This window comes from Marmota flaviventris, chromosome 1 (assembly GCF_047511675.1).
Source record: "Marmota flaviventris isolate mMarFla1 chromosome 1, mMarFla1.hap1, whole genome shotgun sequence".
Lineage (NCBI taxonomy): Eukaryota > Metazoa > Chordata > Mammalia > Rodentia > Sciuridae > Marmota > Marmota flaviventris.
The window spans coordinates 72,705,546-72,721,559 of NC_092498.1; the positions used below are offsets into that span (position 1 = coordinate 72,705,546).

The 16,014-nt window shown below is 35.9% G+C and overlaps 1 protein-coding gene across 3 annotated transcripts in view; it reads right to left on the reverse strand.

The window, feature by feature from the left end:
• Dock4 (dedicator of cytokinesis 4) overlaps positions 1-16,014 on the reverse strand; it is a 439,856-nt gene that overhangs the window by 217,540 nt on the left and 206,302 nt on the right. For all 3 annotated transcript variants that reach the window (XM_071613555.1, XM_071613553.1, XM_071613552.1), the window contains one exon: positions 11,500-11,651. In XM_071613555.1, coding sequence (XP_071469656.1) covers positions 11,500-11,651 — 152 coding nt within the window. The remainder of the gene's footprint in view (positions 1-11,499; positions 11,652-16,014) is intronic.

The window sequence follows — 16,014 nt, forward strand, 5'->3', positions numbered from 1 at the left end:
TGATTGAAACATTAAAGAAATAATCTTGATTACATGTTGATTTAGGAAAGGCAACAATGAATCTAGATTCAGAAGACATGGGACCCTAGAAATCTCAAAGTTCACTTTGAGTAAAATCCTTAGAAAGAATAATATTTTATAACTAAATGATTTAGGAAAATATTTGCTTGCATTTCTCTCCAGAAGAGTTTAACTGGAAAACAAGTTTCTCAGAGAAGGAACCAGAAGTAGGTGTGATAGTATCTAGGTCAACAGAAACAGAGACTGTGAAATAAGAAGGGGTAGGCAGAAAGTCTCATATTTATTCTTCTGGGAATTTACATAATTTGATCACTGTAAACATTGTATCTCTGACACTTTATGAGGAAGCAATCACTCTGATCTATATTCAGCAATTATTCTGACTTTTCTAACAATGCCTCTTTGTTAGGAACGAATGTGTAATAAAGAATGTTGAAAGTAAAGTACACCCAAGCTCTTCATAATTTCTTTGGGTTGAAGTATGCAATTTTTTTAAGGCAAAGAAGCCTTCATGAAAACAGAATAGGTAATAAAAATCCATGCAATTCAAGTCCTACAAAAACAATAAGTGTAATAAATCTTCCATGCATTTATTATCTCAAAAGGATGTTCTTTTTTTAATAAAAATAAGTCAGAATCAAATTTCCCTTTCAGCAGCTTACCTGTAAGATTCTTCATATTCATTATAATTTTTTAAAATGAAACTAAATCATCATTAAATGGCATTTATTGATTAGATGCCACATGTCATAGGCTTTTTGAAAGTCAGAAGCTTTCTTAATCAGAAAGCTACAAAGCCTCTGTACTGATAGACAAATGTTAATATGCATAAGAACAGGTACACTAATATCTGCTGAGGTCTGCAATTTACATAAGTTTAAAAAGGAACCTTATACTGAACTTAACCTAGCCACTGAAAAGGTTAATCATTGTTTTAGACATTGGAATTACTTTTATAAAATAAAATTTGTATGTTGGATACTTTAGAAAAGAAAGTTATAGAAATTCTGGCCTTAAAAATGTTTCTCAACATTTGAACATAAGTAGAATATAAGATTTGTGAGGCAGGACTAACTTTTCTCATTTTATTCAATGATGAGCACCCCCAAATGAGTGGCCTGGAAGAGGAGAGAAACAATTGCTTGCTAAATAAATGAATGAAGAACTGACCTCAATAATTCCACAGGAATACTGTGAACTTATGTTTAACTGGAGAAGAAGGAGAAGGAGAAAGGAGAAGAAGAAGAAGAAGAAGGAGCTGTAGCCTCTGTTCAACTTGTAGTTCAAAATTTCTAAATGGAAATGAGATGGAAAAGATGCTATGCATTTATCTGACAATTTTTATGTACTTTTTAGCATGACAGTGTTTGTAAATGATGGTTCCCTAGAGACAGGTCTGAGAGCAGAGTTCTGATTAACATAGTGTAACATGAAACAACTCTATAATGTTTCTGATGCACTCAACACCTTGAATTCTATCGCTTATTAAGAAGCATATCCCCCCTGGAGTGGAAGGATGATAGCGAAGATTAAGACGCTAATGGCATCAACTCTTAATGCTTCCCCTCAACAGCAATGCAAGACTTGAAAGCTTCCTTTAACTGCATCAACCCCATGTGTCAGCCACTCTGCAAGGTGCTGAGAACACAAAGATGATGAGAAGATACAGCCGCATCATTAATAATTTCTTTGTTGATGTTGAATCATCCTGCAACATAAATGGCACAGAATACCAAAGAAGTCCTTGCCAAGTGGTTTCTTTGTGTAATGACAGTTTATCCCTCAGGGAACTTAGGAAAACTTAATATACTGAATTCCCTCTAAGCAATAATCACAGGGTAGAAGAAGAAACAGAATCCTAGCAAAAAGAACACTAATCAGGCCATATTTTAAAACACACAGATAGGAAGAAAATGCCCTTCCGGTAACCTTCTAAGATACTTCCATGTTAAGGTAAAAAGGGACAAGTCACCCAAATAATTGCTTAGAAGTCAAGAGAAAGAGAAGGCCAATTTGTAAGGCTTTTTGGTTTTCTGCAATTTTGAATTTCTAGCCACCTATTATAATAATGTGATTCACAATTTCAAAAATAATTGGAATTGTATGGCTCTTAAAATGCAACATAAAAAAATAAACGAGCCCTGAGTGTTCTCAGTACGAATAAAAGTGTTTCTTGGCTATTTTGTTTTCATTTAGATTCACCTCCTGGCTGATTTCTTTAAAATCTCTCCCATTAAGGACATCACTAAGTCTCTAAAGCAATTATTTGTTTGTTTGTTTTTATGGGACACAGAAGTGTGACCAAAGGGGGAGTAAAGCACAAATATGATTAACTCTGAAGTGACAACAATCCCAATTTTCATGCACCTGCCAGAACAATCAAATGATGGAGAAGCGGGAGGGTGGGGAGCAGCAGTGCCTTTCAACAAGAGGCCCAAGGGAAGGGCGCCACGGGTCGCTGACAGGCAGACACCCCCAGTGAGATCTGTGCCAGCATGTCTAGACACAGCAGGAAACACTCTGGGCAGTATGGGTGGCTGATACTGCCACGATTCAAGGAGGTCTCTGAATGCCTTCTCCATCTATTTTTGCTCTTGGGGCTGTGCTCCTTGAATGTCTGGCCAGTTGAACTTTTCCCCTACATTGTTGCTTTGCTTTGGAGAGCTTACAATTTTAGTTTTATAAAATGAAACTAGAAAAAGGAAACCATGCATACAATCTTTCAATGTTCAAAATAATATATGTTCCTAATTTATATAAAAAAATAGATGCTAAACTTGTATGATCATGCCATGGTGAGCTGTAAATGATGTATGAACCAAGAAACACAAGTGCAGCACACAGAGAATTCAAAAAACCTTATCTGCTCTCTTGACTGTCTTATGTACTAACATGTAAACACAAAAATATTAGCCTTTTTTTTTTTCCTACTCTCTGCCAAATAACTAGTTTCCTTAACAGCTCCCTTCTGTATGCTCTTGAAAAATTTCCCCAGGAACTGAGTCTTTTCAAAAGTACAGTTCTTTCATTTTCTTTTAAAAATGAAAAGGCTCTTAGATCTTGTCAGCCCCCAAAGAGAACTACTAGAAGCTACAAATGTAATTTCTTAGATTCTCTTCAACATATCACGGGATTCCCAGTTTTCTCATTCTTTTGGACACGTGGTGTTTCAATAATCAGCCCTACCTCCTGCTTCTGATCCGCACTGCCTGAACACTCCTAGAAAAGCTAACTTGGAAGCCAGGTTCCCTACAGATTTCAGAGATCTCTTAATGGTGCACACTCAATGCACCTAGGGATTCTGTTACTCATCACAAACTCACTATCACATTCTTTCTTAATTTTTTTTTTTTAACATTGGAGTATTATTTTTAACATTTTATTTATTTATTTTGAATTGACAAAAATTGTAGCTGGGCATGGTGGTACACTCCTACACTGGAGGAGGATTACAAATTTGAGGCTAGCTTCAGCAATTTAGCAAGATCTTATCTCAAAATTAAAAAATAAAATAAAATAAAAAGGTCTGGGAATGTAGCTCAGCGGGAAAGAATCCCTGGGTTCAATTCCTAATACAAAAGAACAAATTGTATGTATTTATATTATACAACATGATATTTTAAAATATGTACATATTATGGAATGCCTAAATCAAACTAATTAACATATGCATTACCTCAAATACTTTCCCACCCCATGGTGAGAACACTTAAAACCTACACTCTCAGCAGTTTTCAAGAATACGTTGCTATTAATTATAGTCACCTTATTATACAATAGATCTCTTGAACTTATTTCTCCTATCTAACAAGTTCTATGTCCTTTAACCAACATCTCCCCAAGCCCCCACCAATTCTATGGTGATAACTATTCTACTCTCTATATTTTATAGTTTGATTCTTTTATACTCCACATATAAGTCAGATAATTTGATATTTTTCTTTCTGTGTTTGGCTTATTCACTGATACTGTCCTTTAGGTTCATCCATATTGGGCCAAAGACATGATTTTCTGCTTAAGGCTGAATAAGCACTCCACTGTATATGTATAGATCACCTTTTCTTTATTCACTTAGTGGTTGACTCTTAGGTAGTTTTCACCTCTTGGTTATTTTGATAGTGCTGCAATGAACACAGCAGAGCAGATGTCTCTTTGATTTCTTTTCCTTTGAGTCCACACCCAGTAGTGGGAGTGCTGGATCCCTATCACACCCTTGCTCTCAGTATGCCTACCTTCCTCCTGCAACTCATTTCCAGTCCTTTGCTGTCTGATGGCAGCCAATCTTGTTTTGAATTTTACTCACAAAAGAGTAAGGCAACAAACATAAAGCACCTCTATTCCATCTCAATATTTTATGCCTATTTCCCTGACCCACCTCCCACATTAATCAAAGAAGCATCCTTCATCTTTTTTAAAGTAGATTCCTGGCACTTGCTCTGAGAGTCACCGTTGGATCTCCAGCTGGGCCTTGCATTGTGAGCACAGGACAGTTAATCCTATGCACTTGTGTAATGAGTGAATAAACAAATGAATGGGAAGAGGTAACAACATTCTTCTAACTGTAATTTTCTTTTTTTTTTTTTTTTATTGTTGGCTGTTCAAAACATTACATAGTTCTTGATATATCATATTTCACAATTTGATTCAAGTGGGTTATGAGCTCCCATTTTTACCCCATATACAGATTGCAGAATCACCTTTGGAGGATGAACTTATACTGATTTAGAGCTCTGATTTTGCTCTTATCTGTAAGTTAAAGTTTTTGCTTTAAAGGCAATACTGACCTTCCTATACCAGTAAGAAAGAGGCACTTTACCATGGAGCTACAACTCCAGCCTATTTTGTTTTCATTTTCTATTTTGAGACAGGGTCTTGCTAAGTTGTTTAGGTGGACTTTGAACTTGCAATCCTTTTGCCTCAGCCTCCTGTGTTACTGGGATTACAGGTGTGCGCCACTGCGCCTAGATAGAAAAACACTCCTTTTAAGTTCTTTCAAATATGTTATCAAAGGTAATCATTGTGGGTTCACTTGGATGCAGGTATGTTTTCTAGACAGAATGGAATTGGGATCATCTATGGGACTAGACTACATCAATAAAGTAGTCTCCCACCTAATATTCCATTTTACTAGTTACTAGGAGGGCTCTCTAAATTTTACATTACTGTAATATCTTACATTAAAAAATCAACAATTCCTTGAAGACATGATTTCTTTAAGAATTCAAGGGCAACCATCACATATTTCTAGTTATGTTAAAGTATACCTCCTGTTCTGGTTTTTTAAAATCTTCATCACTATAGCTAAGATTTACTAACTAATTACCAGGTGTGGAAGCATCACACTCAGAGTTTAGTGCTAAAGTAATCCTAGGGGGAATGTACTACTATTATCCTCACTTAGCAGATGAGTTAACAGCCACAATATACATGAGTTAACTTGCCCAAGATGATATAGTTACTAAATGGCACAGTCAGGATTTCAACCCAGGTGATATAATTTCAGAGGGTGGCCACGTACATACTATAAAATGGTTTCAAAATGCAGGAAGATAAGTATCTTCCAGATGGAGAGAAATTCACATATGAGTCCATATTAAAAAATCTGTATTCTCACCAATTGTATTACTGTTTATCTTTTCTTTAAATAATAGAATTGTTATGATATACTGAATAAAATGTAATTTTAGGCAATATAAATTTATATAGAAATGCATTTCCAGGAAAATGAGAATTTAACTGAATAATGATAGAAAATATACCTAACTGCAGGAAAGTATGTTAATAAGGTATCAACAGAAAGTTAACTTCATCTATAATTAATTACAAGGATAAGGCTTTTTCCAGAAGTACTATCTTGCTGCTAATTTCTCAAATAAAAGCCCATGCCAGCAGCTCATATGCATGAGTAGCCCTATAGTAAGGTGAATGCCAATTGGTGGCACTCAGGTCCTGTTAAATATGGTCTCAGATGAGAATGAAATAAAATAATGAATTAGTTCCCAAGACAAATGTACAATTTTAATTAATGAAGCCTTAGAATACATCAATAAATAAAGTAATGAACGTTCTAGGGGAGTTAGTCAACCAGTGAACTATGTCATTTTCACTGGCCCATATAATTTACAGTCAGTTGTCTATTAATTGCCATGTCAAAGAAAGATAAGCATTAATATACAGATCCATAGCTCCATAATCTATGGATAGCATAAACACTATGGCAATTTCTATTGCCATGCATTCTAAGAGCCAATTTTAAATACAACCTAAAGGAGATATTGTAAAATATAATCCCAAGTTGTTCACTTTCTCTGTATAATGAAAAATGCATGTTCCCAGTCCAATAGCTCAGTTAAGACACAGCACACCTTTCCCTTTCTTCCTTTCTCTGGTCCATGGCTAATCCTCCCATCTGCAAATTCAAGTCTGTTTCCTGAAGCCCCTCTCCTAAGGGACCTTGACCATCCGTGATTTCACCTCTTCCTGAATGTGATCTCTTCCTCATCACTGGATTCTTTCTGTCAGTTCTTAAAGAGTTCAAGTTCAACTACTCTAGTTTCTTAAAAGACAAAACAACAAACTCTCCACAAATCTCTTACTACACAATGGTGAGTAAAAATTGGCTAAGCAAAAACAAATTATAATTTTATAATTTGTAGCATATTCTAAATATTATAGATAATGAGATGAGTGAAGAGATTAAGAATATTTATTCCTGCACAGATTTCCCTGTTAAAATATCAGCCCCACCACATGCCAACTGTAGGACTTTTAGCAAGGTATTAATCTTTGTGCCTCAGTCTTCCAAGCTATAAAAATGGATATATTTGTAGTACCTGCCTACCTTATAAGGTATTTTACACCAGCTAAAAAAAATTAATATTCTTAAAAGAGCGTAGAACAGTGCCTGGCACATAAGAAACATTATACAAAGTCTATAAAATGTCTAAAATAAAATTACAGAGAACTGTTTCCCTGCCTTTCCTGGCTATATTCTTGCAGACTGGTGAAATCAAATGTTTGACCAGATAAATACTCACTAGAAACATTTTACTCATGTGAAACTTCATTCTGGAAAACTAATTTTTTTAACTAACAATTAACTTTTATAGAAAGAAATTGAGCCCTGATGGTACAAAGCTCAAATAAACAGAAATTTTTTTTGTCGTTGTATTTGGTGGTGGTGGTGCTGGGGTTTGAACCCTGGGCTTTACACATGCAAGGCAAGCACTCTACCAACTGAGCTATATCCTCAGCCCCAGAAGTGTGTTATTTTTAATGATCATCGAATAACTGGCCTATTCTGGCCCATGGCTAATCTCTCCGTCTCCAAACTCTAGTCTATTTCCAAAAGCCCCTATCTTATGGGACCTTCATCCTGGGCCTTCTGAGCTGGTGATGCTACACAAACAGCTGGGGGAAGGAAAGTGGAAAAGAGGTCTGCAGCAGGCATGTGCCAGCAGGATGCTGTGAGAATGTACCTGACTTTACTCATACTTCGTACAAAAGGTATCCATACCATGCAGCAGCGGCCTAACAATCTAGGCCAACTTCAGGCAGTGCCAGTAACTGTTTGAAGATAAAATTAGCACCAATTTTCCAAATATGGCCTGGCATTTATGATGATTTAAGGGTTGTTGTTTATTTAATTTCATCTATCTATCTATCTATCTATCTATCTATCTATCTATCTATCTATCTATCTATCTATATTTGTTCCATTTTCCTGGTACCTGAGGAGATATTATATGCTTCACAATTTTGTGGTTTTTACACATTTCTCCTTTTGTATATTTGACACTTGAAAGTATGGAATCTAAGATTTTTATCATAGTTGGGTAGCAAGAGCTGATGCTACTTTTCTTTCTTGTTTGTTTGTTTATTATCTGTGGTATTGAGGATCCAACCTAGGGCCTTAAGCATGCCAGGCAAGTACTATATGGCTGAGCTACACCTCCAGCCCTACTTTGCTTTTCTTGAAATATGTTGAGGACTCAATTTTAAGAACCAATTTCTAGAGCATGGACTATTCCTATACTGATTCCAGTATTACCATTATCATTAGTTTATAATAATTTCTTATTAAGACTATGACTCTCATTCTGGTCAATAAAATCCTGTCCAACTATGGAAAATTTCAGACAAACACTAAAGCATTTAAGGAGTAATTCTGAAGAGGCCTACAATGTAGAGGTTAAGATGACAGGGCTCTGGGACCAGACTACAAGATTTGTGGCTCTGTTTTACCTCTTGCCACTTACAGAACATTAGGCACATTACCTAATCACTCTATGCATTAGTTTCCTCACCTTTAAAACTGATGCTTATAACAGTATATTTAGAGCACTTAAAACAATGTTGGACAGATGGCTGTTTGCTTCTTAAAGGAGGGAGGTTTAAAAAACCAAAGTCTTAACTAGTTGTCTGCCTCATAAGAGAAATAAACATCCTCCTTTCCTTCTCCCTCCTCTACAGGTCTTGCAAATGTTGGTCCCTCCATCTGTACTTAGATAAGGTAACCTCCTGTGATTAACGGTCAGGGCAATGCCAAAAAGATCTCACTTAGATTGCATTTTATTTTTGTAAACTGTAACAATAATGACAGTATATAACAACAGAAGCATTCATTTAACTATACCATTTTTTTTTTGTCCACTGTTTTCATTGTTTGGAATTAGATTCTGAACTATCAGAAAACAAGAAATCAAATGACTCCCATTTCTTCAACAAATAAAATACAAGGAATTTACGAGGGAGCGGGAGAGGGAAGCAATAAGGAAAATGTGACTTATAAGATTTATTTTATTTAAAATAAAAAAAAAGATTTAATCAACCAGTTGCAATATATGGATCTGATTTAGTTCTTGATTTGAATAATTTGTAAACAATATTTATGAGTCAACAGGGGAAATATAAATACTGACAGGAATCATATATTTGATGATATCAAGATAAATATTAAGTTTTTAGGCAGCAATTTCTTTCAGAGTTCCCTTTTTTAGAGATATACCCTGAAATACTTATATTTAAAAATAGTAAGAGGGTTAGGAATTTGCCTCAAAATCATCTGGGGGCAAAGAGGAGGCTTGGACAGGGATATAGTTAAGAACAGCCCTGAGCTGATAACTGTTGAAGCTGGTGGTAGATATATCAGCATGTCTCATACTGTCCTACCTTTTTAATGTGTAATTCTAAAATAAAAAAATTGAAAAGAGAAAGACATAATGATTTAAAAATACCCACATAAGAAGAAATCTAACAGTACCCTAAAATCATATCTTACATGTATAACACTTTCTTCTGAGATGATGCAGACATTTTATATTCATTATCTCTGCTGGGCACACTGAAGGACGCAAGGATCCTAATCAGTTCTAGGATGAAGGGAAAGGTAGGGGTGCATAAAGAGGTCAGGACTATGGAGGTGCCATCAACTCCAGGGACAGGACTCAAGCTCTGTCTTGCGACTGTGCACCCTGTACCTCTTCACAAGGGAACTATGCCCTGTGTGGTTGGCAGTTGGAATCAAACTTACTCCTGACAAGATTTGGAACTCAGCCTGAGAGATAACAATCAGTGTGCTGTCAGAGGCCTTAGAAATGTGGATAAGCTAAACTGGAGATGGTTTCAAATACAGATTAAGCTTATGTTTTGATTCTGATTCATTCTTTTGCCAAACACCTGTACAGTGATTGTGAGTTTAAGAGGTGAGAGCCACAGGTGACCCAACTCGATGAGCAGAGGCAAAGAGGACCTTAGGCTTCATTTCTCCTGGGGTCTTCACAGGCCAGGTGGGATATTAGAGACAGGGGAGGAGAGGAAGGAGGCAGGGTAGCACCAAAGACCAAGCACATTACAGACCAGGAAAAGGGGCCAACTCCTGGTCTGAACTTGGGGACTACAAAGACAATATTTTGGGAGTTATTTTCCTACTGTCACCAAGTAAAAAGGAGAGCTCTGGAAATCAATGACTATATAGAATGTTTTAGAAAACTTGAAAATGTCTATAACCAGACAAAACTCAGGAAGAAGTTAATCGTAACCCTAAATTAATATAATCTGACATTAATGCAATTAGAACATTAGTGGCAAAAGAGAATTTATGCTTCTCAAAGACTTCCGCTTCAAGGAATGAATGAGCAAGAGTGCCATCATTGTTCCTTTTAAAGTTTGTACAGTTTGTTAAATATATTAAAGAAACCATATTATATGCAAACAATGTTACAAAGATTTTGTCAAATTCTACCCATAAACCATATACACTTCAGCAGAGATGATTTATCTCCAAATAATCTGTCACATATTTTTTAAAAAGTGCTGAACTATAACTTGGATCAGTCTTTCAAGCCCTTAACTTCCCTTTTTAATGTGCTGATTTGTGAAGGGAGAAAGGTCTTCTAACACTCTGATTCATTTCCTCCAGCAGTGTATAAGGTAGATTTTCAAGTGGTATTGCCATTGTTATTTCCACACCTCATAAATTCTGTCCTTACCGAACAAAAACACTACCTTCTAAATTCCACGGACACTATCCACTTTCATGAAATAAAATGTACACTTACCAGTAAAAAATGTCCAACAGAAATTAACTCACCAAAGATTTTATGACTATAAATGTATTTTAAAAACCCTGATATATACTCCTAGAATAAAAAATCAATTTTACGAGAAAAAATATTCCACGATTATTTTATGTTTATGAAACAATGTGTGTGGCTCAGAATTCTAAAGTTACTAGTACTATTTTCATAAGTAATTTTTAAAGCATGGTACAATGAAGATAACTCTGTGTGACTTAACTCTTTGAGTGACTTAATTTTAATTCTTGATTTAACTTAAAAGATGGTGTGCTATATGCTTTGCTATGATTTTTTTTCTAAAACTTAAAAACTTGCAATGGTGATGTACCTCAGTGGTTGAACATTTGTTCAGTATGCACAAGGCCCTAGGTTCGATCTCTAACACCACAAAAAAAAAAAAAAAAAAAAAAAAAAGGTTAAAATTAACACTTTCCAAAGGAGCACTACAACAGGTAAGACTCAGATAACTGAGAAAAAAGTGTGAAAACTCATCAACATTTTAAAATTCTGAAACTTTACAGAAAAGATTTAAGAGTATTTAGCTATCTCTTGATATCAACTGATCCAAACAGGATAAGAATAATATAATTGTTTACAGAAAACTGAAAGAAAAAAATGTGCTGACCTTGATAAGCAAACCAATTTCATACTGTAAAGAAACTTCCTTCCTTGTATTTCCAATGCAAAACAAACAAAACAAATAACAGACTTGAAACCAAGGCCATGCTTCCATTTGATGTCAATTATTACAATTCTACAACCTGTATAGAGTTCCACAGATGAAAAAATCGAGACTGGCAGAGTAAAAGTGTACAGAAGCCATGGAACTAAAAATGTGCCAATCACAAATTTCTACCTTTCTAACACTATCTTCATAGATAGTATCTCCATATGTAGTTACCTGATTGGTCGATTTTCTTTACTGTCAAAGAGGGAGAAGATGACCTCCAGCTCCTCTCCCAGGTTGGAACACATGAGGCTCTTCATCTGGACAAAGAGGTGGTGACTGCTGGCCTGCACTGGGGTGTCCTTCTTCCGATGTCGATGTTCCATCTGAATGACAACATCCACCCCAGCAAAAAACCAGATTAGAATGGACCAATAAAAATAGTGGCACTCAACAAACTAATTAATTATGGTATGGTAGTGATGTTTCAGGCTAAATTTTCTTTTTTTTTTTTTTAATTTTAGGATTCAGTTCTAATTTAAATTTCAAATTTCTGCCAATTTCTAAAATGAGAAACTATGAAGTTTATATTATAGCTCAGGGAATTTTGCTTTAAGACTTAAGTAATCAATGTTAAAAATCACATCAACTCATAGAGGAGATTCAGAAGGAAGTTCAAAGGATTCTGCAGCTCCCCTATCAATTCCCAGGGTGAGAACAAACTTTTAAAACAGATTATATTATATTTCACTAACCATTGCACACTGATGGTAGCTGAGCAACGTAGCTATGACTTCTCATTTCTAAAAATTAAAAGTTCTTCTATAAATTACACTAAATTGCAAAATTGTTGTAGTTTTGTGAGACAGTGTATGGCAATGATATTCTATCACTAAAGCAAGAACATGTTTCTAACTTGCTGAGAACCTACAGGGAAAAAGATTTAGGAAAGCCAGCAAGGTATCTAAATGAAAGAATTTGTATCTTTGTCACAGCTGGAGGCAGGACCAGAACTGAGAAGCTCTTGGATTGAGGGAAGACAGGACCCAAGGGTAAGAAGAACATGGGAAGATCATTCATTCAACATTTATCCGTTAAATCTCTGATATGTGCCAAGCCATGGGAATGCAATGGTGAATAAAAAAAGAAACGATCTATGCCTTCATGGAGATATCCACTGGGGGAAACAGACATCAGCACAACTGTGTACCCCTCTGTAAAACTGAAATTGAGTGAAGGGCAAGGCCTATATTACCAGGGAAGGTGGGCAGGCGGGGTGACCTTAGTCTGAGCAGTCAAAGAAGGCTTTCTGGAAAAGTGACACTGAGGCTGAGAGCTAAAGATGGAGCAGAAATAATAAATTCTCTAGGACAGGACTCCACATGCTGTGTATGGCAAGGAACCAAGTTGCTTTTCTTCTTGATATTTTGGAGGCTGATACTTCAGTACTTTTATAAAATACAGTAAAAGTACCATGGCAATGTCAAAATGTGAAAAAAAATTTCTAATTATTTGCTTGCCAGTCTTATACTTGACCCAGTTTTCAACAGTTCAGAGTCCAGCTGGCTCTTGAACCGCACTTTGAGTGGCAATGATTTAGGAGAAAACCACAGGAAAAACACATGGATGGGCATGTGGAGGCTTATCACTTTCATATCACAGACTACTAATGAAGTCACCTCTTCTGAATCGCTTGACAATGAAAAAAAAAAAAAAAAAAAAGCCTCAGAGATTTTTAACTCCATGGTAACTAAGCCACAACCTTTGTTGGAGGTTAAAGAATATAACCCCATTTTTACCTTAGCCATCTTTTTAAAGCTTCTAAGTAGAGTTCAGTAATTAATGAACAACACACCAATTTTCAAGCCAAAATGCCATCTTTATAATTTCCAGCTGTAAATCACATACTGGCATAAATTACCAGATTTTTTTTTTCATGCTCTGAACTTTTTTTTGAACCACTTGAAAAGCAAAGGTTAAAAGAAAAATGAGATCAACTAAATGCACCTGTAATCACTTTCCACTCAACAGGTACACTGGGCACCTCTTGGTAACAATGGAGAGTGAAGAGTAAATACATTTTTTTTAAAGTGGGCCTCAGCATTGTGGTATGCATTGACCATAATTATTAGAAAAAAGCTATTTGGAAAAGAGTATTCTAACTTTAGAGGGGAAAAAAACCATAATTCTGTCTTGTTTTCTATGAATTTTCTCTACTTTGTGCTTTTAAAATTCTTTTTACTACGGCAAAAGAAGCATCATATATTCATAAAACTACATCTCTTTTAACTCACAAAGACTGTTTTCCCTAAAATTGCTAACTGACTTGCTAAGTTACTTAAAAAGATCAACGTACATATACTTCAAAGGGAAACATAGCACAGGCTGTTCTGATTAAATGACTACGATATGGCAGACCTAGAGAACCAGATGTAAAAAACTTGCAAGAAAAGCACTGACCTCAAGGAGGTGCCTGCTTTTTGACTACAAAAAGCACAGTTTCTAGCATCCATCACAACATTCACTAAGAACCAATGGGAAAATAAGCTCCCTTACTCATGCAAGGAATCCAATATATCTAGATCAGTGGTTCTCAACCTTGGCTGCACTTTAGAGTCACCAAGAGAGTTATTAAAAAGTACTTATACTGAGGTCCTATCCCAGAACAATTAAATTAGAATTTGTAGGGGATGGGGGTCCAGAGAGTAGTAGTTTTAAAAGCTCCCCAGGTGACTCTAATGGGCAATGAGGGTTGAGAATCACTGATCAGGATCATATGCAAAGAGATGCAAATCAGAGCAGACTGACAAATGTCACATCCTCTGAACAACTACTGCCTTGGTTTTTGCATACATGCTAGTCCGATTCCACCCTTTGTACATGTGGCACAACCCTCGAGTCTGGCACACCCTGGCATTGAAAGCTCTCCTCTCCCTCCCTTCAACCTTCAACCTGGAACTCCCTTCTAGGACTAGGATGGATTTGGGCTTAAGTAGGTTATGATTACTTGCTTATCTCTTGATAATTCACTGCTTTGGGGAAGTGCTAAAAATATCTTTGTGAAAATATTATTGCAATAACAAAATTTACAAGGCATATGCACATTTCAAAAGTAGTTACTAAAAAGTAGTAGTGATAATATAAAGAGTAGTAATTGTGTAGTTATAACACAAAAAAATCCATCTTGAAATAATTTATGGTTAAAAATGTATGTGCCAGTTACTCCACATGTGATTACAATTTATCTAGACCTCGAATTAAGAGAAAAATATATTCATCCCAAAGATTTACTCACTGACTGAACTTTTTAATCTTCATATAATACATTAATCATTAGATGAATTGTCCATATCAGGATTTCTTAACCTCGGTGCTAATAACAATTTTGGCTAAATATCTCTTTATTTCCATATTTTTATTGGTGCATTATAGTTGTACATAATGATGGGATCTGTTGTTACATATTTGAATATACACACAACAATATAATTTAGGCAACAGCATTCCCCATGATTTCTGATTACCCTCCCCTTTCCTCTGTTCTACTGATCTCCCTTCAATTTTCATGAGACCCCTAGCCCCCACCTTTCTTTTCTCTTTTCCTTTCTAGCTTCCATGAGTGAAAACACACAATTCTTAACCTTATGAGTATAGTTTGGCTGAATATGTATTGTGGGGGCTATCCTAGGTTTTGTGGAATGTTTCATGGTTTTTTCCTGGACTCTGGCCTCTCTCCACCTCCACTTCTGTGCGATAACCCCCAAATGCCTTCAGACAATGTCAAGTGTACTGGGAGGTGGGATGTAAATCTCCCTCTGAGAAGCATAATTTTCCATTTGTAAAGCACTGGTCTAACCCACTAAGGATTAAGCAAGAAGATAACATGATCCTATAAAACCATAAAAGGTTCCTATGAAGATACTCTGCGAGCCAAAAAAACAGACAATCAGCTTATTAGCTTCTCTATTTATAGCAGGATTGAGATCTGGCCTTTGGCACTAGACAAGACTTTCTGAGTGGACATATGTTAACACTGTGAGGCTTAGCACTTTTACTGCTTAGATGAGCACAATTAGGTGAGAAAGATCTGCTAACAGGCTAGCAAAAACCTAAAGCAAGACAATTTTTCCTCCTGATGCAATATGAATTTAGTGACATGAAAAAAAAACTGTTTTATAAATATGACCCTAAAGAAGTAAAACATCTTCTGTTGGGCATTTTACCTCCATGTTGTGGTAGTTGGTCCAAGTGACAACAAGCAACGACAATAGCAAGGACTGTGCCTCCCAATTCTCCTTGGTGAGTCAACAGACACTTTCATATTGTGCAGAAAAAAGACCAGGACTGCAGAGACTGATTATTGCTAAGTCAATGTACACCTTAAAGAAGACAGCATGTAATCCTAAAGTTTATAATCACTGGGTTTTTCTCAGGCTATAGGTCTTTGCTTTAGAAATGGTAAAATGCAATGCTACATTTTTTAAGAAACAGTAAAATGTTATGGAGGAGAAATTAAGGTTTCAAGTGAAATTATAATGTTTTATTCTCCTCATCTGTACAACAAAGACTTTGGACTAGAATCTATGCTATAAAATACTAAAGTATCCCCTCTTTTCTTTCTCACCAATGGCAGATATGGTTAATCAATCAAAGCCTAGATGAGATCCCAGAATTTTATCATCACTACACTCCAGGCAGCCACCACCAGTAAACTGCAATGTTAAGAGAGGTGAAATCAATTTGTCACCC